This window comes from Sceloporus occidentalis, unplaced genomic scaffold (genome assembly GCF_023333645.1).
Source record: "Sceloporus occidentalis isolate IW3139 unplaced genomic scaffold, rSceOcc1.0.p SCAF_3, whole genome shotgun sequence".
In the NCBI taxonomy this organism is placed as follows: Eukaryota; Metazoa; Chordata; class Lepidosauria; order Squamata; family Phrynosomatidae; genus Sceloporus; species Sceloporus occidentalis.
The window spans coordinates 167,725,048-167,749,781 of record NW_028316983.1 but is presented as its reverse complement, the minus strand read 5'-3'; the positions used below and the strand labels follow the sequence as shown (position 1 = coordinate 167,749,781).

The following is a 24,734-nucleotide window of genomic DNA, read 5'->3' as shown; positions in this document are numbered from 1 at the left end:
ATATGAAAATTTGGTATATTTCACACTACACAACTGTAGCACAGAGATACTATTTTAACTGCTATGGCTGTATTGTACAGAATCCTGGGATTGGTACTTTGCTGGGGTATTAGAGCTCTGTCTGAGGATTTTAAATACAGTATGCTCGCATTATACGCCAGCATGGCTTATGTGGCATTCAGTATACGCTGAAAGTTGTGCCGGAAGAAGGCTCTGTGCATCCTGGAAGGGGTAATGGTGCATGTGCTCGAATATCTCTTGCAGTATGGGGCTCAAGGATACGCGGAATTCCCCTTACATGGTGGAAGGGCCCACTGTATCAAACTACAAATCCCAGGATACCGGAAGTAGTAACAACAGTTGAAGTGGAAACAATGTGCTATAATTATGTTATAAAATAAATCGGCGGGGGGGGGGGGAGTGTTAGACATATGGTGTTATCCAGGATTGCTGCCAACACACACACGGCTGATAAGAACCTGCTGGGCAAAAAGTAAACATGCCGAGCTGCCAAGAAGCAGTCCCCCAGCAACAATGCCGAACGAAGTCCGAAGAGAGTAAGCCACAAGCCAGTCCAAAGTTCAGGATTACAGAGAGCAATACTACCAGTCCACTCCGAGGTCAAGAATACCAGAGGGCTGGTCATCGAGTCCGGTCCGAAGTCAAGGATTCCAAGGCAGTCAAAAGTTTAGGAGGCAAGGAGTCAGATCCAGCAGTTTGCTTAGTGCAAAAAAAGTCTCTTCAAGAGCCCTCAGCATCTGCCAGGTGTCTTGTATCTAGCTCCCTTATCACAGCTGCTGATTGCCTAATGAGTATTTCTCAACAAGCCTCTTGGAACGCCAAAGGCACGCCCTTTCTGATCTCTGGCTAAAGGTAGGAACTTCAATGCTCTGTTGTGTCCCAAGTCTGGCACTTCTACTGGGGCAAGGCTGGGCTGCTGAGCCCCAGGCTCCACTGGAGGAGATCTCACAGAGCTAGGGTCTGGCTGAGCCAAATCTACTGGGGCTGGGAGAGCAGAGCTGGGATCTGGCAGGGCAGGACTGGGGCCTGGCATAGCCTCAGGTTCCTCTTGTACCTGAGGAGCCGAGTCCTCCGAGTTCTCCTCGTGGCTGGCTATGATAGGTGTGATGTAATAGCTGTCCACGGCTACAAAGGCCTCATGAGACCCACGTTTCTGGGTTTGGAAGCTAAGTCTTACCTCCTTGGTCCCAGTCAGCAAGGCACAAGTTATGCTTTGCTCTAATACCTCTTGCAAAAATGTTTTTATATCTGATAGCTGAAACTTGAAAGAACTAGAGAAGTTTGTAGCACTTGGAACAATGGATGCAAGCTACAGGAAAAGAGATTCCACCTAAACATTAGGACAAACGTCTTGACAGTAACGGCTGTTCAACAGTGGAACACACTCCCTCAAAGAGTGGTGGAGTTTCCCTCTTTGGAGGTTTTAAACAAAGATTGGATGACCATCTATTGGGAGTGCTTTGATTGTGAGTTCTTGCATGGCAGGGAGTTGGACTGGATGGCCCTTGTGGCCTCTTCCAACTCTATAATACTATAAGCTTTTGTAGACTGCTACAAACATCGTTTTCTCAGTTAATCCCCAAGGTGCTACAAGATCTCTGCATGTACTAACACAGTTTGTCTTAGAATACTGCATCTAGGACCTGTTTGAAAAAGCATGTTAATTGGGCTACATTATTTGTGGGCAGGGAGTGTCCTCATAGTATAGATGGCAGTAGCTGTTTGTATCAATGGCTCACAAAGTTTTTCCATAGAAACCAGAATCGGGTGACTTTTACAGAAATAATTTCCATTAGGATTATGTAACCAGTTATTTACATGAATTTAAAGAAGAGGGAGGGGAAGTTCAATTTGTGGCTGCATGCAACCTCAGAGCCCCAACCTTGAAAGCATTTTACTTCCACTTTCTCCCCCCACCCCCAGGTGATTTTTGAGCAATTTTTCATCAAACCACCAGACAAAAGAATTAAAAATTAACTGCAAATGCAGCAGTTCCCGCACCCTTCAAAGCTTATTAAAGAGCACAAAATTGATCCAAATGGTGATCAGGAATGGCATAGCTCACTTTCAGTGTGCTAAAATGAGCCCCTGCCCACCAAGAAGGATCTGTTAAAGCTTATGCTTCCATTTAAATTGGACATTGAGTATTTAGCATATGAAAGATAATGCTTGTGTCTGAATCACTGATTGTATTGCAACTTCTGCCCATTTCCTATTTTTCTTGGTGTTCCTTAACAAAGATGCTTCCGAATTACAGCTTGGATGCAAACAGATTAAGGGACAAAGTGTCCCTTACATGTTGACAGAAATGTTCCACTGGATAGACAGGGAGATGCTAATGGATGCACATTGCAGCTCTGCCCACCTCATGCCAGGGGAAGAAAGGAGTGAGGCAATCCTTATGCCATTTTATACATGTCTCACTCTCACATGCTTTAACTGCAAGTAACCATTTACAATTCCCCTCTTCACTGTTAAAAAAGAAAACAATGAAGGGAGAGACACATTAGAAAATTCTCTGTGGGTAATAGAGATGGGAATGAGCCAAACCAAACCTCAGGTCCCCTCTCCAGCTTTCACTCCATTTGAAGCACTTTAGGATAAATACATAATGCTTAAACTGTGATTAATCTTAACTACGTTTTGTTGAGCTGAAACAACTTCATAATGCACGGATTGAAGTCAGCCCACGAGGTCAACCCAACCATGACAAACTAACCACAGATTATTGGGCTTGAGGAAAACAGCAACGGAAGACAAGAGTACATGATTGCAAAGCTCACTTCAGTTAATTCCTATTACGATAAAATATGGCTTGTCAGGATACTATCAGAATTACCTCTCAGTAGGGATGATCAAACACACTGAACAAACTATTTCCAGTTTTTATTGCATTGTGTTTAAGTCATCTTACAACCATGTTCCACAGCAAAAAGATTGCCTTTAAAAATGTTTTCTTAGATTTATAAGGCATAATTTGTATATACAGAATACAAAATGAGCATGCTTAAACATTAGTTTCAGAAGCTTTAAAAAAAACCAAACTTTGGGATCAACTATTAAAAGTGAACCCGCTGACTTCCTAAATGGCATTTTAGACATCATAAATAAATGAAAAATAGGAAATTTTGTTGTTTAAGCATGTTTACAATGCAGTGATTTAAAGGTACAGTATTTATAATGTAAATAGTTTCACAGTATGACTCAATTTTGTCTCAACAATAATTACTAGAAAATGCTTACTCATGCCTACAGAATCTCCGCTCAAGTGCAAACCTCAAGTGCAAACCTTGATTTCTAGTGGACATCTCAATTTGTTGTTTGATATTTTTATTTGCTGTCCAACCTACAGCAGGATTACTCAATACCACAGAGAATACTTTTCAATATGGATCAGTAAGCCTGTCTTAAGCAAGTGTTCTCACTGTTTTCTCATTTGACCAATTCGACAAGAAAGTAGGAAAATGTGCACCTCCATTTTCACATTTTACATTTCTTACTAATAGTTCTCATGATTACACTCCATCTATCAAACATTTATGTAAATATCAGCAGTTCAGCTTAAAAATAACTTTGAGGGTTTCTTAACAGGAAGCCACTTTTCAAACTGTCCTCTCCTACACTATGTAGGGCTTTATGTATTTCAAAAATTTTACCTATTCATATTCTCACAGGAAACCATAAAAAATGAGCAACAGTTTTCAAGTCACAGATTTTCTGAGGGATTCTTTGGAAAGCAACAGCAAAACGCCTGCCCACGTTTCCATTCAAATTATTTTTCAGAACACCGCAAAAGTAACGTGACATAAGATCATGAATATCTTCGACCATATAATCTTTTAATAATTTAGCATACTGCTTCATCAGAATACAAAATGGCTTTCCTTCCACTGATTTTATGACCAGAAACTTAGTTTATACAACTCAGAGTCCAATCTGCCACTGTAATGTACTTTGAAGTCCCATTAATTTCAATAGGAGAGTTGTATGCATCTATTTCTGTCATTAAAAGCAGTTAACTGTGTCTGGATGATGCTACATCATTTTAATCTTTCACAAAAAGTAATCTAGTGACCTTGTTTTTCAGTTTTTAAAAAAACTCAATAGCTTTCTCAATTGCTTCACCACGCTTCAGCAATTATACACATATAAATGATTCCACTTTGTTGGCTCCTATGATTTAGAAATTTTACTGCGCAAAAAGGAATGAGCCTCAAATTTAACATTTTTACTAATCTGTTTAGATGTTCAATAGATACTAAACATCCGAGTATATCCACAAAAAATAGTTCTATGATGTTTCTGTGGGTGAATTAAAAAGGAACGTTCCCAAAAAGATGGTTTTATAAGTTTAAAAGTAACTGGACACTATTAAAAAGCCCTATGACTATCTTTCAGCTTGTTCAGCAGCTTAGTTTAAAAAGAACACATCTTTTTCAAAGCATGATCCGAGACACCCACATGATTCCTATCAGTATACCCCTGATTATACAGGGGCTATTCACAAATACAACTTTTCAGTATTCAGTATTCCAGTCTTTCATAGTTTAGAATAAGTACCTCAAATGGATCCCAAAAGAAAATTCCAGGGCTGAACGTGGTTTGCCAGCACTTTGGAGAAGTACTTGCTACTTTAGGATGCTGCACTGGTAAAACTTTAAACATCACTGTCCTCTCGAAAGTCAAAGGATAAAGGGGGGGAACAACAACTCCCCACAGAAGGGATGGCAAAATTGTCTCTAGGTAGCAAAGATTTAAGCACCACTTGCATCACGGAAATTTGCCCTGAAATTTGGATCTGAATAGTAGAAAGTTGTAAAAATAAAAATCTGTAAACAGTAGTTTAGTACTCAGAATGCGGCTATTTTGCTTGCTTCCCGAACACCACTCAAGTAAGCTCCAGTAACAGTCTGTGGAAAATGTCTGTTGGTGGCCTTTTTTTAAAAAAAGAAAACAATAAAGGAGACATTAGTCAGACATATGATGCATACAAACTGTGTAGAAATCTTCTCATTCTGATTAGATCTAAACGTACCGTATATACACATAGCCTACATATCTTCAACCTACTCAAAATAAGCCATCTGTTTCAAGAGAAGCTGGTACATGTCCAGGCACACTCCCACAGCTGAGACATGAGTAAAAAAACGGAGCTGCACTCACAAACATGCCACCTGCTATGGAACTCCTAAGACCCCTGCTTTTGGATTCCTATTGTGTCCAGTTCTGGGCACCACAATTCAAAAAGGACATTGAGAAACTGGAGCGTGTCCAAAGGAGGGCGACTAAAATGGTGAAGGGTCTGGAAACCATACCCTGTGAGGAACGACTTAGGGGGCTGGGGATGTTTAGCCTGGAGAAGAGAAGGCTAAGAGGCGATATGATAGCCCTGTTTAAATATTTGAAGGGATGTCATATTGAGGAGGGAGCAAGCTTGTTTCTGCTGCTCCAGAAAACAGGACCCGGAACAATGGATGCAAGCTCCAGGAAAAGAGATTCCACCTCAACATTAGGAGGAACTTCCTGACAGTAAGGGCTGTTCAACAGTGGAACACACTCCCTCGGAGTGTAGTGGAGACTCCTTCCCTGGAGGTCTTTAAGCAGAGGCTGGATGGCCATCTGTCGGGGATGCTTTGATTGGGAGTTCCTGCATGGCAGGGGGTTGGTCTGGATGGCCCTTGTGGTCTCTTCCAACTCTACGATTCTATGATTCTATGACAAGGGGCATTGTGCAATGTCAAAAAGAAAAGAAAAAAATTCAGGCATAAACCCCAGTGCATGTATCACCAACAGGATTAAAGCCAGAGCGACCCCACAGATTGTTTCTCATCAGGTGGAACAGCAGTCCTTCAGATCTTGTCAGAAAGGAGCATAACTACTAGAAAATAGTGCCTCCAGTTCCCAAACTTTTCAGGTAATCCAGGATGACACCACGGTCAATGTTATGTCTATGAGAATTCTAGGAAAATCAGTATCTTATCAACATCAATGCAACCAAAGTATTCACCCGACCCTCAACCAGGCCTGATGTGAGGCTGAAATGGGTCTGTGCATAGATGCAGTCCCACGTTATGATCCCTGACTCCTTTAACTAGAGGATTTCAAATATCTGAGACAGGAAAGTCTTTTTGTGACTGATGCTGGATATCTGCTGTGATTCAGACTAGACATAAAACTAGACTAGACTAGTGCTCTGTCTAATCTGAATCACAGCAGTTATCCAACATCTGTGTTATTTACAAGCTTTTGTAAGGTCTCAAGCCAGCATCATAATCTTACAGATTTCACAAACTTTCCACAGTTTTCTCAGAGCCTTGAATACCTATTCTACTTTTCTGTCTTATTTGAAAAGAACTGAATTAGTTTAAGACACTATGCAATATCAAGATCTCACCTCGCCAGCAAAGAAGATTGTTCCTTGTATGTCTTCAGCAAGGATATCATAAGCTTCACCACTCCCCCCTGTCTTTACAAAACTATATGCCATTTGGATCCAAGGGTCTTTGCTCCACCGTGTAACAAAGTACTTGACTGGGTCAGGCACCTCCTGTATAAGAGAGGCAAGGAAAAATATAGATACTTTGTAATGCACAGCCAAGTCCATGTATCTGTACAGTCTCCTGCTTTATTAAGGCATATGGTTTAAAGGTAAATTATCATTAAATTACTTGACTTAATTTGAAAATTACTAGGTGCTTCCAAACTAATAAAAATCCACATTGGTTGGGCAAACAAATGCATAAACAACTGAGAAGAGGTCTACTAGGCTACTGAGTTATTCCACTGAAAGAAATATGACAATCCCACTAGGAAATTATCCTTCTTGTTACAAGTTTTCTGAAGCCTGGATTTAAGGTGTTCCTAACAACAGGAAACATAGACCAGGGCAATTTTTCGTTCTTTTTTAAACGGTGACATTTAAATTCCTACTTTTAAAGTTCAGTTTAATTGCTTTGAATTCAACAGGTCCCCAATTCAATCTCTGGGTTCTACAGGTAGGACTAACGTGTGTCTGAAACCCACTGTTACAAGTCAGTGCAGATAATGCAGAACTAGATGTAATAATGTATAAGCCAACTTTCTAAGTTCCTATGTAAAAAAGTAAATTTATTAAGGGTCACAGCACACATTATGGCTATCATAGAGAAGCTGTTGAAAACAGTTTTCCTGTAGCCAGTGTTGACTTGTTGCTCATAGGTGTACTTTGCCTCCAAGTTTCAGAGCAATCACATCCTACTTCCAGGATTTCCTCCAGAGAGCAATGACTTCAAAGGGGGAATGTATGTGGTGAGTCACTAGGCAGAGTTGATTTCTCCAAGAGATGATCAGGGTACTTCCTGCCAATGCTCTGAGGCTTGTCTTCTATCTCAGAAACATCACTTGATCCCTTGGTCCTGACTCTTGCCCCAATTTCACCCTTAATACACTTTTCTATTAAATGAATTAGTGATAGGGTTCCTAGTGTCCTTCTCTCACATGTGTTTTGTTATTGGTAGCGTGTGTCTATGAGACTTTTATTATAAATTCATTCAGGCCATTCTCTTCTTGAAGCAGGATAAACAATAACTTTATGTCCAAGCAAAATTGTTCATTTTAAGGTTGTTTCAGAGCGTATGGTTACAGCAGTACAGTGTTTCAACAGGTACAACTTGTTTGTTACTAAGTTCCCTTATGAAACTCTCAGAAAAAATAAAATTATTCCTTTTAAACCTTTCTTCTTACACTAGTAACCTGCTCCCCTTTAACAGAAGTATGAATTATGTTAAGAAACAATTACCTGAATCCTAACTAACCGTTCCCAGAACAAAACAGCTGTAAACTGCTCCAAGCTGCTTTTTCAAATGACACACTCCTCATTGAACTGACACATTCTTCTCTGACTCTGACTGCCTTGTCCCCTTTTATAGTCACTCCTCTGGCAGCCCCCACCTTTATAGCCAGCCTGTTGGAGAAATCAACTCTGCCTACTGACATGCCACATCAGTGTTCACTTATTGCACATAGGTGTACTTTGCCTCCACATTCCAGAGCAATCTCACCTTATCTACAGGATTTTCTTTCTTTGATACCTATAATTCTGCAAAAATAGGGTGGGAGAAAGGCTCTAATCCACACTTTTGCCACTACAGCTGGGTCAGAGAAAAAATATGAAGGGAATAGAGAGATTTCTCTCTAGCAAACTTTCCTCTCCAGCAAACCATCTTTAATGTCAGTCTATTCAAGCAAGATATACAATCCAGCCCTCAATATCTGCAGGGGATCCATCCTGGACCTCCTACTGCCCCCTCCTCCACAGATACCAAAATCTGCAGATGATTGAGTCCACATTGTCCCCAATGGAGGCACGGCCATACAGCCACACCACCACTGAGGTCAATGGAACTTCAATGGTGGGGCGTGCATGTGGCCATGTGATCATTAGGGACAGCCCCCATTGTCCCCAGTGCATGCACATGGCTGCACCACCATTAGGGACAATGGGACTCACTGTCCCTAATGGTGGTACAGCCATGTGCACATGCCACCACTGGGACAATGGGGGCTGTCCCTAATGGCAGCGTAGCCATGTGCACCCACCGCCATTGGGGACAAGCTGGGCTTGCCATCCACAGATGGTTGAATCTACAGATGGCAAGTCTGCAGATATGGAGGGTGGACTCTGCTTTCTACTTTCTACTTAAGTGTAACTGCTCTTTTAGTATATGACCACAAATATTTTGACCACAACATGTTGGTGAGACAATTGCTCAGCTTGCATTTTAAAAGAAGCTCGCCTAATTCACACCTTCCAAACCATATAGAAGAATCAGAGCACAGTTATCCATCAGTATTAGCACTTTTCTGAATTCACAATGCAGTTATCCAGTCCAAAAATGCATACAAAAATGCATATATGAAAGAAAAGTGACTGTACTATGGATCACTAAAAGTAATGTACAAAAATGCATTCCACTGGGATGGAAAAAAGGTTGCTGAAATTGTATGTTAAACAAAACTGCATAGAAAATTATTATAAAAATCAGTTTTGTAACTTAAAAAAACCCTGCGAACTGCTATGGGAGGAAGGTGACAGAACTAAAATTTAAGATGGAAAAATGGAAAATTGACAGAACCCAGATTAATGTATTTTCCCATTCGTAATGTTTACCTTTACTTTTAATGTAAAATGTAATATCAATGTTTTTACATTTACCTTTAATGTAAAAAATCTAATATGCCCTATGGTAGATTTGCTTAACATTTGCATTTCATCCATGGCTGTTTATTTGCTTGAGAAAAACAGACTTACCTGTTCCTTAAACAGCTCACGGAGTACAGTCATGCATTGCTGCAGTACTTGTTTATCATCTAAGTTCTTAATAGTTGCCACAGCATCACCAGTAATTACAGACATCAGAACGCTACATTTACGCTGCAAATAAGACAGAAACAAAGATAGTCATATGTAGTATTTCCACAAAAATCAAGTCACAGTATTTCCAACAAAATTACTGTTTTCAATAACTCTCCTAGACTAATACTAGTCAACTCATAAAATAAGAAAAATCACTAATATCTCTTCTAAATAGTATTTATTTATACACTGTGTGTCTGGAAAAGTGCTCTCATATTTTTGAAGTTCATTATATAACAAAGTAATTTTAAAGTGAAATTTTAAATCTCATCAGTTCTTTAAATATGAAAGGCTCAATAAAATAGGAAGAGTTCAGGAGTGCAAGAGTTCATGCAACATTTACAATACCTGTGGATCCATGTCATAGAAAACACTGAAGAGTCCACGTTTGCTGGAACTAGGTGGAACATGGCCAAAGTAATCAGCTCCTTGAATCTTGCTGTCCCAGAATCGGTAAGGAAACTGTAATGCAATCTAGAGGGGAAAGGGCAGGAATTATATCCTTCCTAATTCAGGCTGCAATCCTATGCACATCTTCTAGACAGTAATCCCCAATGAACTCAGTAGGCCAGATATGGCAATCACACAACCCTCCAGATACTGTTGGATCACAACTACCAGCATTCTACATCACTACCCTGGCGAGGCTGCGGGTACAACTGATCTACAGCAGTGCTTCTTAAGCAAACAACTATTCTTTCCCCCATGTGACAGGGATATTTATGCCCATTGGCTAGAATTGTTTCTTTTTTTCTTGGGAAATCTCCAGGGACCAATAGCAGATGGTTCAGGAACTGACTAACAACATCTGGAGGAGCATAAGCTGTCCACTTCCAATTTAGCTTTATAAATAAAATGGAACGTTGGACTTACCTGAGAGACGTCCCTTTACAGCAGAGAAGGCCCGAGCATCCTGATCTTGGGTGGCTCCGCCCGCTTGGCTCCTGGTAGGCAGGTAGGAAAACAAAGAGACAAAGGTATGACCGGGGCCCTGGCCCCCCGCCCCTGCGGGCGGAGCTACCCAGGAACCTCAGTCGATTTTAAGCCTAACACCCCCTAGAAATTAATGAGGTCTAGAGAAACTTGGATCCCGCCCACCCGCGCCAGTAGGCAGATAGGGTGGGGAGGATGCTCGGGCCTTCTCTGCTGTAAAGGGACGTCTCTCAGGTAAGTCCAACGTTCCATTTAGCAGCAGAGAAGGGGCCGAGCATCCTGATCTTGGGATTTACAAAAGCAGACCAGATACTAGGGAGGGCTGGCTGGCGCGGAGGGTGGATCTGACACTATGTGTTGCAAAACCCTCCGGCCAAAGGCCGCCTCTGCCGATTGGAAGAGATCGAGCTTATAATGTCTGGTGAAGGTCGACGGGGACTTCCAAGTGGCTGCTCTGCAAATCTCAGCCAGCGGGGCGTTGGTAGACAGGGCCGCTGAAGTAGCTGCGCTCCTTGTCGAGTGAGCGGTGATGTCCCCCGGCGGCTGTAGCTTGAGTGAGCTGTAGCACTGGACTATGCACTGCTTGATCCACCTTGCCAAAGTAGATACTGACACTTTCTTGCCCTTTGAGCCAGGTCGAAAGGAAACGAACAGCGCCTCAGACTTTCTGAATGAGGCCGTTCTCTTGAGGTAAACTTTTATGGCTCTGCGAACATCTAGAGTATGCCAACACTTTTCCAACTCAGTTGTTGGACGAGGGCAGAAGGACGGGAGGACAATGTCCTGAGTGGTGTGGAAGACGGAGTTGACTTTGGGGATAAAAGTTGGATCCGGCCTCAGGAGAACGGAGTCTGGCCTGATGATCAGCAGTTCCTTGCGGACGGAGAGGGCGCCGATCTCAGACACACGCCTCGCCGAAGCTAGTGCCGTCAGCATGAGCGTCTTGAAGGTCAGGAACTTGAGGGCCACTTCTCTCAGTGGTTCGAAAGGAGAGATGGTCAAAGCCTTTAGGACTTGATGGAGGTCCCATGAGGGGAATCTATGCTTGGTCCGGGGCGCTTTGTTGGCGACCCCTTTTAGCAATCTGCGGACATGAGGGTGGTGAGATATCCTGGCTGCTTCCCTATGGGGCAGGATGGAAGTGATGGCTGGCAGTTGTCTCTTGATGGTGTTGGGCCTCAGGCCCTGGAGGAACCCCTCCTGCAGGAACTGTAGCACCGTTGGAACAGAAACCTTGATGAAGTCTTTGTTCTTGCGCTTGCACCACCTCCTGAATGTCCTGAAGGTGTATTCGTAGATCCTATTTGTAGATTGGCGTCTCGATGCGAGAATGGAGTCAACCACTTCTGGGGAGTAGCCGTAGCTGCTCAGCATGTGGCGTTCAATTTCCAGGCGTGAAGCCGCAGCCAGGCTGGGTCCGGATGATGGATCTGGCCTTGTGCGAGGAGGTCTGGCCTGAGTGGAAGGGCGAAGCTCTGAGACGCCATGTCTAGGATCTCCGAGAACCAGGGTCGCCGCAGCCACGCTGGAGCCACCAGGATAACCTGTGAGTTGGACTTGCGTATTCTGGCCAGGAGCTTGGTCAGCAGAGGAGTCGGAGGGAATGCGTAGAGGAGGCCCGGCGGCCAAGGGCAGTTGAGGGCGTCCATTCCTTCGGCTCCTTCCGTTAGGAACCTGGAAAAAAACCTGTGAGTCTTGGCGTTGGCTGGGGAAGCGAACAGGTCTAGTACGGGTTGACCGAGCCTGTCGGTGATGATCTGGAAGACTTGAGGGTGGAGGCTCCACTCTCCCTGATCTATGTCCGTTCTGCTCAGCCAGTCGGCTTTTGAGTTTAGGGATCCTTGAAGGTATTCTGCCTCTAAGGCTAAGAGGTTGGTCTCCGCCCATCGTAGCAGGGATTGAGCCTCGACCATCAGAGACCTGGATCTGGTTCCCCCCTGTCGGTTGACATGAGCCTTGGCTGTGGTGTTGTCGGTCCTGATCAGGACTGACTTCTGCCGGATCGACTGTCTGAAGGCCCGTAGAGCGAAGCGAATTGCACGGAGCTCCAGCCAGTTGATGCTGTGATTTAAGTCCTCTGGGCTCCATTTGCCCTGGGCCAGTTGTGTCCCGCAAACTGCTCCCCAGCCGTGGAGGCTGGCATCCGTTGTAATCTGGACACTCGGGGGCCTCCAAATTTGGCGACCTCAGTGGACTGATTCGGACATCCACCAGCGAAACAACCGCCTTGCCTCGGTGGAGAGGTGAATCGTCTTGTGTCTCTTGAGGGTAATGGCTCGTTGGTGTGGGAGAAGGAGCCATTGTAGTGGCCTGGAGTGGAATCTCGCCCAGGGGAGGCACTGGATAGATGCTATCATGAGACCCTGGAGGTGGGCCAGCAGCTGGAGGCTGGGCCGCGTGGAGCTTAGGGCTTTTGAGACGGCCCCCTGAATGGCCTGGATCCGATCCGGAGGCAGGCGCACCGTCCCCTTGTGTGTGTCTATTATGGCTCCCAGGTGGTGGATCTGCTGGCTTGGGGTCAGCGAACTCTTTTGTAGGTTCAGGAGAAAGCCGTGATCCTGTAGCGACCTGAGGATGCGAGAGATGTCTTGAGTCCCCTGAAGTCTGGATGGTGACCGGATTAAAAGGTCGTCGAGGTAGGGATAGACGTGTAAACGCTGGGTCCTCCACAGGGCAACCAGTGCCACCATGATTTTGGTGAACACCCTGGGGGAAGATGCTAGTCCGAAGGGGAGAGCTCTGTACTGGTAATGGCGTTTGCCGTATCTGAACCTGAGGAATCTTCTTGAGGAAGAGTGGATCAAAATGTGTAAGTAAGCATCCTGGAGGTCCAGCGATGAGAGGTAGTCTCCCGGCTGGAGGCTTTCTAGGATAGACTTGAGCGTCTCCATCCTGAACTTTTTCTTTAGGACGAACCGGTTGACCCGTCGGAGGTTCAAGATGGCTCTCCAGGAACCGTTTTTCTTGGGAACAAGGAAGAAGGTGGAATAACAACCTAGTCCCCTCTCTTGTCTCGGGACGGGTTCGATGGCTTTGATGTCTAGTAGGCGCTGGATGGTCTCCAGTAGGAGGCGGTGTTTGTTGGGGTCGGCTGATCTGGGAGACGGTATGAACTTGTCCGGAGGTGTATGATGAAATGTTATCTTGTAGCCCTGACGGATGGTATCCAGGACCCATTTGTCCGAAGTGGATGTCTCCCAGATGTGGCCGAACCCCTGCAGCCTGCCCCCTACTGGGGGAGCACCGTCATTGGGGGTTGTTTTTGCGTGGTTGTTTGGACCCCGCTCCTTCCTTGGAGGAGAAAGAGGGCTTAGCCTGTTTGTTGGATCTTGTGTCCCCCCAACCTGGTCTGTTGGGCCTGAACTCCCTGGCTCAAAAGGAATTGGATGAAGAAGGGTAGGAGGATTGGGAGGGGCGAAAGGAAGAGCGGTTTTTGTATTGCCTCTTATCGTCCCTTTTTTTGGAGGTGGGAAGGGCTTTCTTCTTGTCCTTACCCTCTACTAGCACTGGCTCTAAGGATTCTCCGAACAGCTTGGAGCCAAGGAATGGGGTAAAGGCCAAGTTCTGCTTGGATTTCGAATCTACATTCCAGCTCTTAAGCCAGAACTGCCTGCGAACTGCTACGGCTGCTGCTTGGGCTCTAGCGCACTGCTGGATGGCGTCTAGGGTGCCGTCGGCTGCAAAGGCCGCCGCTCTGGCAATTTTGTTAACGGTCTGTTTGGCCCTGGTATCTGGGTTGGGTAGAAGGTCCAGGAGTTGACGGGACCACTGGAGGGTGGCTCGCATAACCATCGAGACGGTGGTCGCGGCCCTTATGGCAATGGATAAGGCCTCATGGGCCTTTTTCAGTGCTCCGTCAGCCCTACGGTCTTCTGGGTTTCTGAGTGTGTCCTCCCCGTCCCTGCTGAAAACGGCTGATGAGACGAGTGCCGACACAGGGGCATCCACGGATGGGACCCTGAGTCTGTCCATGACGGCTGGCTGAAGTACGTAGTACTTGCGGGTGATGCCGTGGTTGGACCTGGCAGAGGCTGGTTTAGACCACTCATCTCTAATAATCTGCATGATGTTCAGAGGGCATGGGATTTGTTGGACTGTCGAGACCGGCACAGGGAACAAATCCTCGCTCACCTTGGGGAGGTCTGAGTCGGGGGCGGGAGCGGCCTGGTCCGTAGGAGAGGCAAGGCCTAAGGTCTTGGTCGTCTTTTTTATAAGTGTCGCATAGTCCTCCTGTTTAAACAGGTGAGAGGACAATTGGGGGTCTGACTTGCTATCTGCTTCATCCTGTGACAGCTCGCCCTCCTCTGCCTCAGAGCCTGAGAGGTTATGAGTGTCGTCCGAGGTTTCATCCTCGGGGGGCAGCGTAGCGCGAGGCTGCTTGCGACCAGAGGCCCTGGTGTATCGCGCGCGCTTGGGAGGTGGAAGGTAAGAGTGTTCCGAATCGGAGGAACATGAAGCCCCCTCATCATCCCCCTCTGATTCGTAGGCTCCTGTCTGGCTTAAGGGAGACTGGTTGGGGGAGGGCTCGGTGGTGGCTGTATCCCTGGTCGGGGAGCTCCGCTTTCTGGGAGCCTTGCGCCCTAGACCCTCTCTGGGCTGGTCTGTGGGCTGGGGTTGGCTGGTGGCGGCGGGGGCCTCTTTGGCAAAAATGTCTGCCCGCCCCGCTGTGGCTGGTGCCGACCCCGCACGGGTAAGGAGCCGGTGGGCATTGGCCTCCGGCTGGAGAGGCTGGCGGCGGCCATGGGCGTCCGCGCGGCCAAGATGGCGGCGCCCATGGGCGGCCGCATGGCCAAGATGGCGGCGCCCATGAGCGGCCGCATGGTGCCGGTGGGGCACTTCCGGGTCATCCGGAAGTGGGCGGAGCGCCGACCGGTTAACATGGCGGCCGCCATGCGCCCCATGTGTGGGGCCTGTGCTGGCCAGGGGGAAGCCCGGTGCCATCCCCCACCCGCCCGGAAAGGGGTCGCCGGGAAGAAAAGCCTGTGGAGGCATGGGCCCCGGCCACATAAAGAGCGGCCCCCCCCTTGGGAAAGTGGTCGCCCCCCAAGCCGAAGCGCTGGCCTCGCGAGCGCGCGAGCCGGCGCCTTCGTCCCGTCCATGGGATGCCCCGGAGGTGGAGGAAGCCTCCTGCTCTAGGAAGGCCCTGAACCACCTCAACAATTGAGGCGGTGGGGGGGAGTTACTCACGTCCTCCTCGCCGTTAGCAGGTGAGGGCTCTCCCTCTTCTGACCACCCATCCTGAACCCGGGTCGTCTGGGAGTCCCTCGTTCCAACAGCGGAAGGGAGGGGTTCCTCCGGCCGCTGTGGACGCGCTTCCACTTGCAGGGGCGCTGCTGGTGATGCCGCTCGGCGAGCAGCCGGCAAAGCCGGGGCTGGCCCGGGCAGAGTGGAAGCGAGCTCCCCTGTGGCTCTGGCCTCCCTGTCGGTAGCCATTGGAGGGGGGGGGGAAGTGGGAGGCTGAGAGGAAACAAGGACAGGAGATAGGGAAAAAGGTTTTTTTTTTTTTGTTTTGTTTTTGGAGTGAGGGAAAGAAGGAGAGAGAAGGAAAGGGAGCCAGGCGAGTCTGGGGAGCCAGCGATGAAAAAATCCGAAGAAGGATGAAAGACGTCCTACCAGGTGCAAGGCAGGAAGAAGACTGAGGTTCCTGGGTAGCTCCGCCTGCAGGGGCGGGGGGCCAGGGCCCCGGTCATACCTTTGTCTCTTTGTTTTCCTACCTGCCTACCAGGAGCCAAGCGGGCGGAGCCACCCAAGATCAGGATGCTCGGCCCCTTCTCTGCTGCTAAATGTATTTCCCTTCATTTGTAGTTAGAAGACATGCTATTTCTGTGATACAATATAAATGCTCCAAACTGTAACTGGAAGATGTTGCCTATAGTTTCAGTAGAATACTATTGTTCGCCATTGCTTCTATTCCTGTGCCCATATCAAAGAGGAGCTCTTACCTTTTCAATGACTCCTGCTCCTAAGCTATTGATAGCTTTCATTTTTCTCTCTGACAAGGCTGGATTAAACTGGATGGCACCTTTTTGAAGAATAGCCAGAGGTACAGCAACTAAAACCTGAAAATGAAGAGGGAGAAAAAATTGTTGGATTTATAGTACAGTAACTCTAGAGATCAAGATCTGATTCCCTGCTTGGCCATGGAAACTCATTGGGTGACTTTGGGCACATCCCATACTCTCAGCCCCAGAGAACCCCATGACAGTTCACCTTAGGGTTGCCATAAATCAAAAATGACTTGAAGGTACACAACAACAAGATATACTTAAGGAAAAAAAACCATTGAGCTCTTCATGTTGGGTGTCTTCATGTCGCCTCCAACTAATGGTGACCCTGTGGTGAACTTGTCACAGGGTTTTTTTGGACAAATTTTTTTCAGAGGGAGTTACCTTTGCCCTTGCCCTGAAACTGAGGGAATGTGACTTGCTCAAGGATTTACCCCAGCTCTAGTCTCCAGAGTTATAGTGCAATGCTCAAACCACTACACTACACTGGCTCTCTCTTCAGCCCTCCATTCACTTAAATTCAGTTTCATTGGGAGTATGGGAACAGAGCTGTAACTTGCGTACAGAAACACAGGGGAGGGGGGCAGATATGGCACTCTCTGGACCAAATCCAGAACTTATTGACAAAACCAAAATGTTCCCACTAAGGCCAAGTATACTGAAAGTGCCCCTCCGCCATAAGAAGCCTTCCTAATGCCCGATGAGGAGCTGGGGGAGCCTGCAGGGTGTAGTGGTTTGACCAGGGTTCAAATCCCCACTGAGGCATGGAAACCCCTGGGTGATCTTTGGCAAGTCACAGTGTCTCAGCCTCAGGGGATGTCAAAGGCAAATCCCCACTGAACAAATCTTGCCAAGAAAATCCTGTGATAAGTTTGCCTTTGGGTTGCCATAAATTGGAAATGATTTGAAGGCACACAACAGCAACAATGAGGGACTGGAGCTGCTGCAGAGTGATAAGGGATAATGGAGTGTGATGTTTGGAAATTGCATGGGACTGAATTAGGTCACTGACTGTAAGTTCCCCATCCCAAAACTAAGTGTTTCGTTATGAAAATTGATGCCCTAATAAATGTGTTAGCTTCAAGGCACCCTTTCATGCCATGCAGTTTTTCCATATAAAATAGGACCAGGTTAAGAAAAAGCTATTTTTACTTTCCAGAGGTTCATGCCCTATGGTCCAAAACACAATCCAGAAATAATCCAGTCTGAGTCCAATTTAACTGCCTTGGGTCAATGCTAGGGAATTTTGGGAACTGTACTTTTTATGAAATATTTAGCCTTCTGTCAGAGATCTGGTGCCACAATAAACTACAATTCCCAGGATTCCCTAGCACTGAGGAAGGGCAATTAAAGTGATCTCAAACTGGATTATTTCTGCAGTGTGTTTTGGACCTATGACAGCCTCATACTCTTGTCTAGACTTCAACTTGCCCCTTCTCAGTGCTGTCCCAGCACAGACCACAGCAGGTTCCTTAACGTTAATGTAAGAATGTGTCAAGGATTCAGAGTAGTAAGTATGGAAGGAAGAGCTGTTAAGGGGGAAGAGCAAATGGCAACAAGATCAAAGCAAATAGTTCCATTCTGACCAAATACTTTAATTTCATCTTTTGCTAACATCAAAGCAATCCTTTAATAATAGGGTATATATTGCATGAGCCATTGTGACCAAGATGAGCCCATTACTTTGACTTCTGAAAATATAAAACATAAAAGAGAAGGAAGAAACACATCACCTTCTGGGCTGTCCATGAAGTTCCATCTGTTGCAGTTACCTGTACCTGTTCCCCTGAATAGTCGATAGTGCGAACCTTGTTTCAAAAGAGAAGAGAAAATGATCTTTATGAAATATGTACTTGTAATTAAGACACTAGTGCTCATCTTTGTAATCTAAGGGGAAAGCACAGTAGTTGCTCTTCAGCTTTTCAATACTTACTGGAACTTTTAATCGAATGTCCAAGCCTTCAGACATTTTTTCAATGATGACAGAGTATCCTGAGCTTAAGAGTGTGTGATCACCAGCAAACTGAGCAAAAAATTCATTGTGATCCCAAGAACGTGCTGAAACCTGTAAGAAAAGCATGGTTTTCTTCATCTGTTGTTTATAATACTCAGTACATGCTGAATGTGACTTTTCTGAGAGTGAGCTAAACTGAATAGATTCTTCTTCTAACTGGCATATGCATAGCAGCTACTTATCTTCATTTGCAGCTATGGGATCCTCTGTAGTTTAAGACTTTGCACATTAAGAGTTCCAAGGCAGTTACTTTCTTCTAGCTTGATCTGACTGAATTCCAAGACCAAAGGCTCACATCTTGCAATAAAACTATGCTATGCTAGCATGCAACATATGTAACATTAAATGCTAAAGATGAAAATACTAACATATTTTTCGGCTTACTGGCTATAGGAAACTAGGCCACTAATTAAACATCATGTACCCCTTCCACACTTATTTTCAGTTCCACAGGCATTGCCAACTGGACAGGATTTCCAGGTTTAATGAATACCAGAAGAATTTCTAACCTAGAACATATCTACATTTAGTAAGAAATTAGCTGATCTGGACCCTGTTTTATGGTGTGTGTGTGTGTGTGTGTGTGTGTGTGTGTGTGTGTGTGTGCTTGTGTGTGTGTGCTTGTGTGTGTGAAAGAAACAGATGTTTCTGTCATGATGAGCAAAACATCTCATGCTCACCTCATGGAGGTTGCTGCCACAGGCATATTCAAGATTACTGATGTGGAACTGAAGGACCTTTTCCTCTAGTTCACTGAACTGGATACCAGATTCCTGAATAAAAACTTTATAGATCTCTTGGATTTTATCTGCAAGTGATACACAGGTTCAGTGGTCAGCAATAATTATTCATTTATTATTCTTAGTTTTCTAAATGTGAAGTCTTTCTGGAAAAAATATTTATATACATTATGATTTTAACAAGAATTAAAGAGCCCTTAACAAGAGTTAAAACACATGTTAAACCTATTTTCAATTGAAATCAATAGACCTCAAGAGTGCCCTCACAGAGCAATAATTTTTAATATAAATGGGCAGGCTACCAGTAGTCAGCTTCCCTAAACACTCTTATATTTAAACCTCTCTAGTGCAACCTCAACACAGAGCGCCTTTTATTTTCAGGGGCTGCTCTTTATATTGCACAGAAAACAACTATAACAGAAATGTATTCTTGCTTTGTCTTAATATAAAACATGTAGGTCTCACGACAGGTACCATCTTAGAAGATGAAACACCCACCTCCTGTGAAACAGAGGAGGAGGAATGCCCTTTCTGAGATGGTACCTGTCACACATGGTACATGAACATTCAGAGGGAAGATAAAACAACCAAATGTAAAGTTCAAACATTTTTGTGGGTTTTTTGGGCTATGTGGCTATGTTCCAGAAAAGTTTCTTCCTGACGTTTCACCAGCATCTGTGGCTGGCATCTGAAGATGCCAGCAACAGATGCTGGCGAAATGTCAGGAAGAAACTTTTCTGGAACATGGCCACATAGCCTGAAAAACCCACAAAAAACTATGGATGCCGGCCATGAAAGCCTTCAACTTTACATTGTAAAGTTCAAAATGTTGCATTTCGAATAAAACTTTAAGACCAACAAATATAGGATTATACTGAATTTGGTAAATATAATGCAATTTCAACACACTGGCTAGAATTCTGTGGCACACTGTGCCACTATGCTAACCTACACAATGGCAACAGACAGAAAAAAGCTGCAGGCGTTGAAGATGTGAAAGAAGGAAAGCATCCGAGAAATAGGCTGCGTGGAGCCTAAAAAAGTTGGCTGCCTTCCCTCACCATTTCTAAGCCACCCTTACCATTTCTCCATCACCAATCCTGTGAAAAGTGCAGCCAATGGTAGACTGTACCAACAGGATTCAGGCCATTGCATGGCATTTAGAGAGACCTAATCCATGTGCTCCAAGTGACACTATGAAAGAGCTGTCATTTTTTTCAAGTGAAATGCAGGAACATAGGTAAACTGGTAAAATTTCCTGGGATTACTTTCTCCAGCTGCTCCTCTGTCCTCATTATACTTTAAAGTCCTAAAATGTATCCCCTTACCTCCAAGAGGAATATCCTGATGCTGGTTTTTATCTTTTCTCCAATCAGCTACAACATCAAGAATAGAATTGAAATGGAAGTCCATCCGCTTATCTATAGTAGGGTCAGTTATCCTTCCTCCTTCCTGAATCAGGTCACACTTTTCTCCAATTTTGTGCATTTTAATGCCCATCTTTAGAAAGAAATATAGGAGAAAGAAATAATCCAAGCTATTTTCATGGGATGCAAATGTTCAGTTATTCAAAGATGTTAACAAACAACAAGGACCTCCAAGTCAGATACTGGAGGGAGAAAAGACTTTAAAATAAAATTACTGATGGTATAAATGTAAGCATTGAACAACATTAAAATCTTCATTAATAGCTCTATATTCTGGGTATCAGAATTGTTTATTATAATAAATATTTATGAGATTGACATCATGGGTTATGTGCTGTCATTTCAAACAAGGAGACCTAGCTGCAGGAAAAGGCCATCTGGTTTACTGAAGCAAGAAATGAATCAGTGAAATAACCCTAAATCAGAAGACCTTGTGAGATGAAACAGACTAATCACACGGGCCAGTGTTTTAGAATGCAATCTGTACTCTTGCTCCCAAGAACAGCAACCATCTACTGTTATTTCATTCTGCCTCTTTTATGTCCAGAAAAGCTACTATTCTGAAGATGCTCAATACATCCACACCAGCAGGTAGGGAACCTCAGACCTTAAAGTGGAATCCAACCCTTTTTAGGTTCCCATCAGACAATCCCATTTTCTTTCTCATGACCCCATCACTTGTTGATTTCCAGGTGATGTATGGGTTCCATACTTTTTTATGCATTTTCCCCATTCTAAGAAATTGAAAGCAAAAGCCAGCATTGCATAGTGGTTAGTGTTGAACTATGACTCTGAGGATCACGGTTCAGATCCCTACTCGAAGGTCTGGAGCGCCTGTTATCACTTCCGGCTGATACACCAGCTGCACGCTTTCCTGGAAGTCAGGAACCTTGAGTCTGTGATACATGCTCTGGTAACCTCCCGTATGGATTTCTGGAATGCACTCTACATGGGGCTATCCTTGTGCTTGTCCTGAAAACTTCAACTAGTACAGAATATGGCAGCCAGACTGGTCTCAGGCACATCTAGAAGAGACCATATAACACCGATCTTAAGATCACTTCTCTGGCTGCCCATCAGTTTCCGGGCCCAGTACAAGGTGTTGGTTATTACCTATAAAGCCCTAAATGGCTTGGGTCCAACCTATTTTCGGGACCACTTCCTTCCATATAATCCTCCCTGTGCTCTCAGGTCCTCTGGGAGGAATCTGTTACAGCCTCTAAAAACAAGACTGTCTACGGCCACCCAGAAGACCTTTTTGGCTATTACTCCCAGATTATTGAACGGCCTGCTGGAAGAGATTTGTCATATTACCACCCTAAACAGCTTCAAGAAAGCCGTTAAGACGGATCTCTTCCAGCAGGCCTTTCCTGAATGAATCCCTGGCTACCAAAAGAAAGGAAATTCAGGTTCTGACCCGACCTCACCATAGCAACTGTTCATTGTTATTTGTAAATTTTAAATATGTTTTAATTTTAATCTGTTTAATTGGGGTTTTTCAGGGGGGATGGGAATGACGGTTTGGGAATGTATATTTTAATGTTCTAAGCCACCCCAATTGTGTTTCATAGAGGGATAGGATATAAATAAAATTTATTATTTTTATTATTATTATTATTACTCAACCACAGAAATGCACTGAGTGAGTTTGGACAGGTAACACACTTTTAGCTTTAGAGGAAGGTAATGGTAAACCTTGTCTAAATAAACTTAGCCAAGAAAATCATGACTTGGAGTTGACTTGAAACCACGTCCAGCAAAAACAAAACTGTTAACATGCTTCTCCTAGTGCCTAGTTAATGGCAGCAAGAATGTTATGGTAAAATATAATGGTATTTTTGGTTCCTAATCTTTGGATTTGGGCTTTCTTCTACCACTGGAATTTGCCCCCTCGACTTCTCTGAAACTGACTTAGGCCTTTCAGCTAAGACAGCTTCCCAAGCATCTCAGAAACAGAAATTAACAGAGTTTTAGGATTACAGGAATGTACATATTTATAAGTGTTCATTAATAAAAATGCAAACCCACTTGCTCACACATTAGAGCCACTGGATTGTTGACACAGCCATTAACAATCTGTGGTCCTTTTCCCACAGTGATTCCCTTGAAAGTCTTATCATCCCACGCTCGCCCTCCAATTCTGTCCTTCGCTTCAAGTATGAGGACCTGCAACAACAAAAAATAGAACAAAAAGATGGACCAATGAGAAACATTGCAATAAAGCATAGCACTTCCAACAGTTAACAGGATGCCAAGACAATCAAAGTATTAGATCATCTCATTAATTTAAGAGTCCACCAAGGTTTAAGGAGAATTAAATAAACCTAGGATCACGGACTGTCAGATACAAATTAGGTTTACCAATATTGACATTCTTGTTAGAAGAAAATAATTGTAAACAAAACAGCCAAACAACAGAGAGGTGGCACCATATTTGTCATATGGCCACTTCCATCCTCCATAGTAATGTCAAGATCAAGCCTTGATTTTCGAGTCTCAGCATTTAAGATCTATTTCTTGCCATAGGTCAGGCTTCTCCAATGTAATGTCCTGCAGATATGTGAGACTACAATGGTAATGCTGGTTACAGGTGATGAGAGATGTACTCCAACATATGTAGAGGTGGCTAAGTTAATAGGCTGCCATAGAGGTGTAGAAGCATGCTACAGACTAAGGCACTCTCTTGGGACACCTTCCGGACCATAACACAGGAGTTCTTTATCACACAGCAGGAACAGAGGAAGATAAACAAGAGACAGAGGTGATGACAGAAGTATTAAAATGCCATTATTTATCTAAATATGTTGTACCTTAATGCCAAAGTTCTGAAGTTGCCTTGCAGCTGCTAATCCTGCTGGACCAGCCCCAACCACAATTACAGATTTCTTTAAGGATGAAAAAAAAAAGATAATATATCATTCTCCTATGACTAGTAATCATTGAGGTAGCCATGTATACACAAATGTCAGATTACTTTAATTAATAGCTGTTATAAATATCACTGTTCACAAATTTAGAAGACTCTGTTACTACAATGAGCAAAGCAAAGAGAGAGGGGAGGGAAATGGACTGTACAGTGTCAAATTCAAGTTAACCATCTCCTACCCTACACATGGGGCAAATGGGATGAATGGGTGGATATCAATGAAGTTTTGTTAAAAAACAAATTTGAGGAACATTGGGTGTTGAACTGCCCATCCCATATCCAATTTTTTTCCCTGCAATGAATGCTCACATACCCCTTTTAAGTTATTGCATATGGCCACAATATAAGATATAACTGGAGTGTACAGAAAGGACCTGAGGGTGTTGAGCAGAGAGAAAAGCTTCTACTTTGAATTCAATATTAACAAAAGAATTCGGTTTCCCCAAAGGTTTTGGTTATTTCTCAGAAGCAGCACAGCTGAAGGTGAGTTTGGATACTTGGCAAGGGGTTCTAAAGACCCAATGGCTTTGCTCCCATTCCCCCTCACCCTGCTCTCATATATATATATATATATATATATATATATATATAAACATTTTGAATTTTATAACACCTACATTGCGGTAGTCTTTGGGAAGAAGAGGCTGGTCTGGACTGACTGCCAAAATCCCTGTATTAATCAGTCCCTTCCTGGTCATAAAATGAAGGATTCGCTCTGTCTCTTTCACACAGCGAATGCGCACGAGGCCTCGAACAATGATGTGATGGGTACATTTCTGAGGGGTTAAAGGTTCCTGTATATTGAAGGAGCAAGAAAAAGAAACAACCCCATTAATGGAAGTCAAGGGAAAATGTGCCCTTGCTTCAGCTATACAACAAAGTAGGTTGCATTTCCTGAAATACCATTCCTTATTATCTGTGCCTCTGAAGGTAATACAATGAAATAATACTTCACTCACTTAATGACATGAAGGCATGAAATTATGCTCCAAATGAAGAGTATTTAAAATGAGAGTAGGAGGGCTCTGAGGCTGAATAAATACGTAGAGAAGAAAAACAACAAAAGATACAGCTCCTAAATACTAAGTGGTTCCTGCCTATAAGAAATATACTTGCATCCTTCACAGTGCATGTTTTCTTTCACAGCATATATTTACCAAAGGCTGCTGTAATAAGGATCTTACCCCAACCAGCCCTCCAGTATGAGTGCCCTTTACCTGTCCCCACTGCTGCTGGTGGTAGTAGGGTAGAAAGCAATTCACCCAGTTTAAGTT

General features: G+C 44.3%; 1 protein-coding gene across 2 annotated transcripts in view; it reads right to left on the bottom strand.

The window, feature by feature from the left end:
* Nucleotides 1-2,918: 2,918 nt before the first annotated feature.
* The window catches only part of LOC149317080 (lysine-specific histone demethylase 2-like), a 39,287-nt gene continuing 17,471 nt past the window's right edge, over nucleotides 2,919-24,734 (bottom strand). For both annotated transcript variants that reach the window (XM_089516810.1, XM_089516811.1), the window contains 12 exons: nucleotides 24,078-24,254; nucleotides 23,345-23,419; nucleotides 22,563-22,700; nucleotides 20,436-20,607; nucleotides 19,048-19,175; nucleotides 18,287-18,418; nucleotides 18,087-18,161; nucleotides 16,291-16,407; nucleotides 9,764-9,889; nucleotides 9,311-9,433; nucleotides 6,416-6,568; nucleotides 2,919-4,955 (listed from right to left, as the gene is read on the bottom strand). In XM_089516810.1, the coding sequence (XP_089372936.1) occupies nucleotides 4,872-4,955; nucleotides 6,416-6,568; nucleotides 9,311-9,433; nucleotides 9,764-9,889; nucleotides 16,291-16,407; nucleotides 18,087-18,161; nucleotides 18,287-18,418; nucleotides 19,048-19,175; nucleotides 20,436-20,607; nucleotides 22,563-22,700; nucleotides 23,345-23,419; nucleotides 24,078-24,254 (1,500 nt within the window). In that variant the 3' untranslated portion in view covers nucleotides 2,919-4,871. The remainder of the gene's footprint in view (nucleotides 4,956-6,415; nucleotides 6,569-9,310; nucleotides 9,434-9,763; nucleotides 9,890-16,290; nucleotides 16,408-18,086; nucleotides 18,162-18,286; nucleotides 18,419-19,047; nucleotides 19,176-20,435; nucleotides 20,608-22,562; nucleotides 22,701-23,344; nucleotides 23,420-24,077; nucleotides 24,255-24,734) is intronic.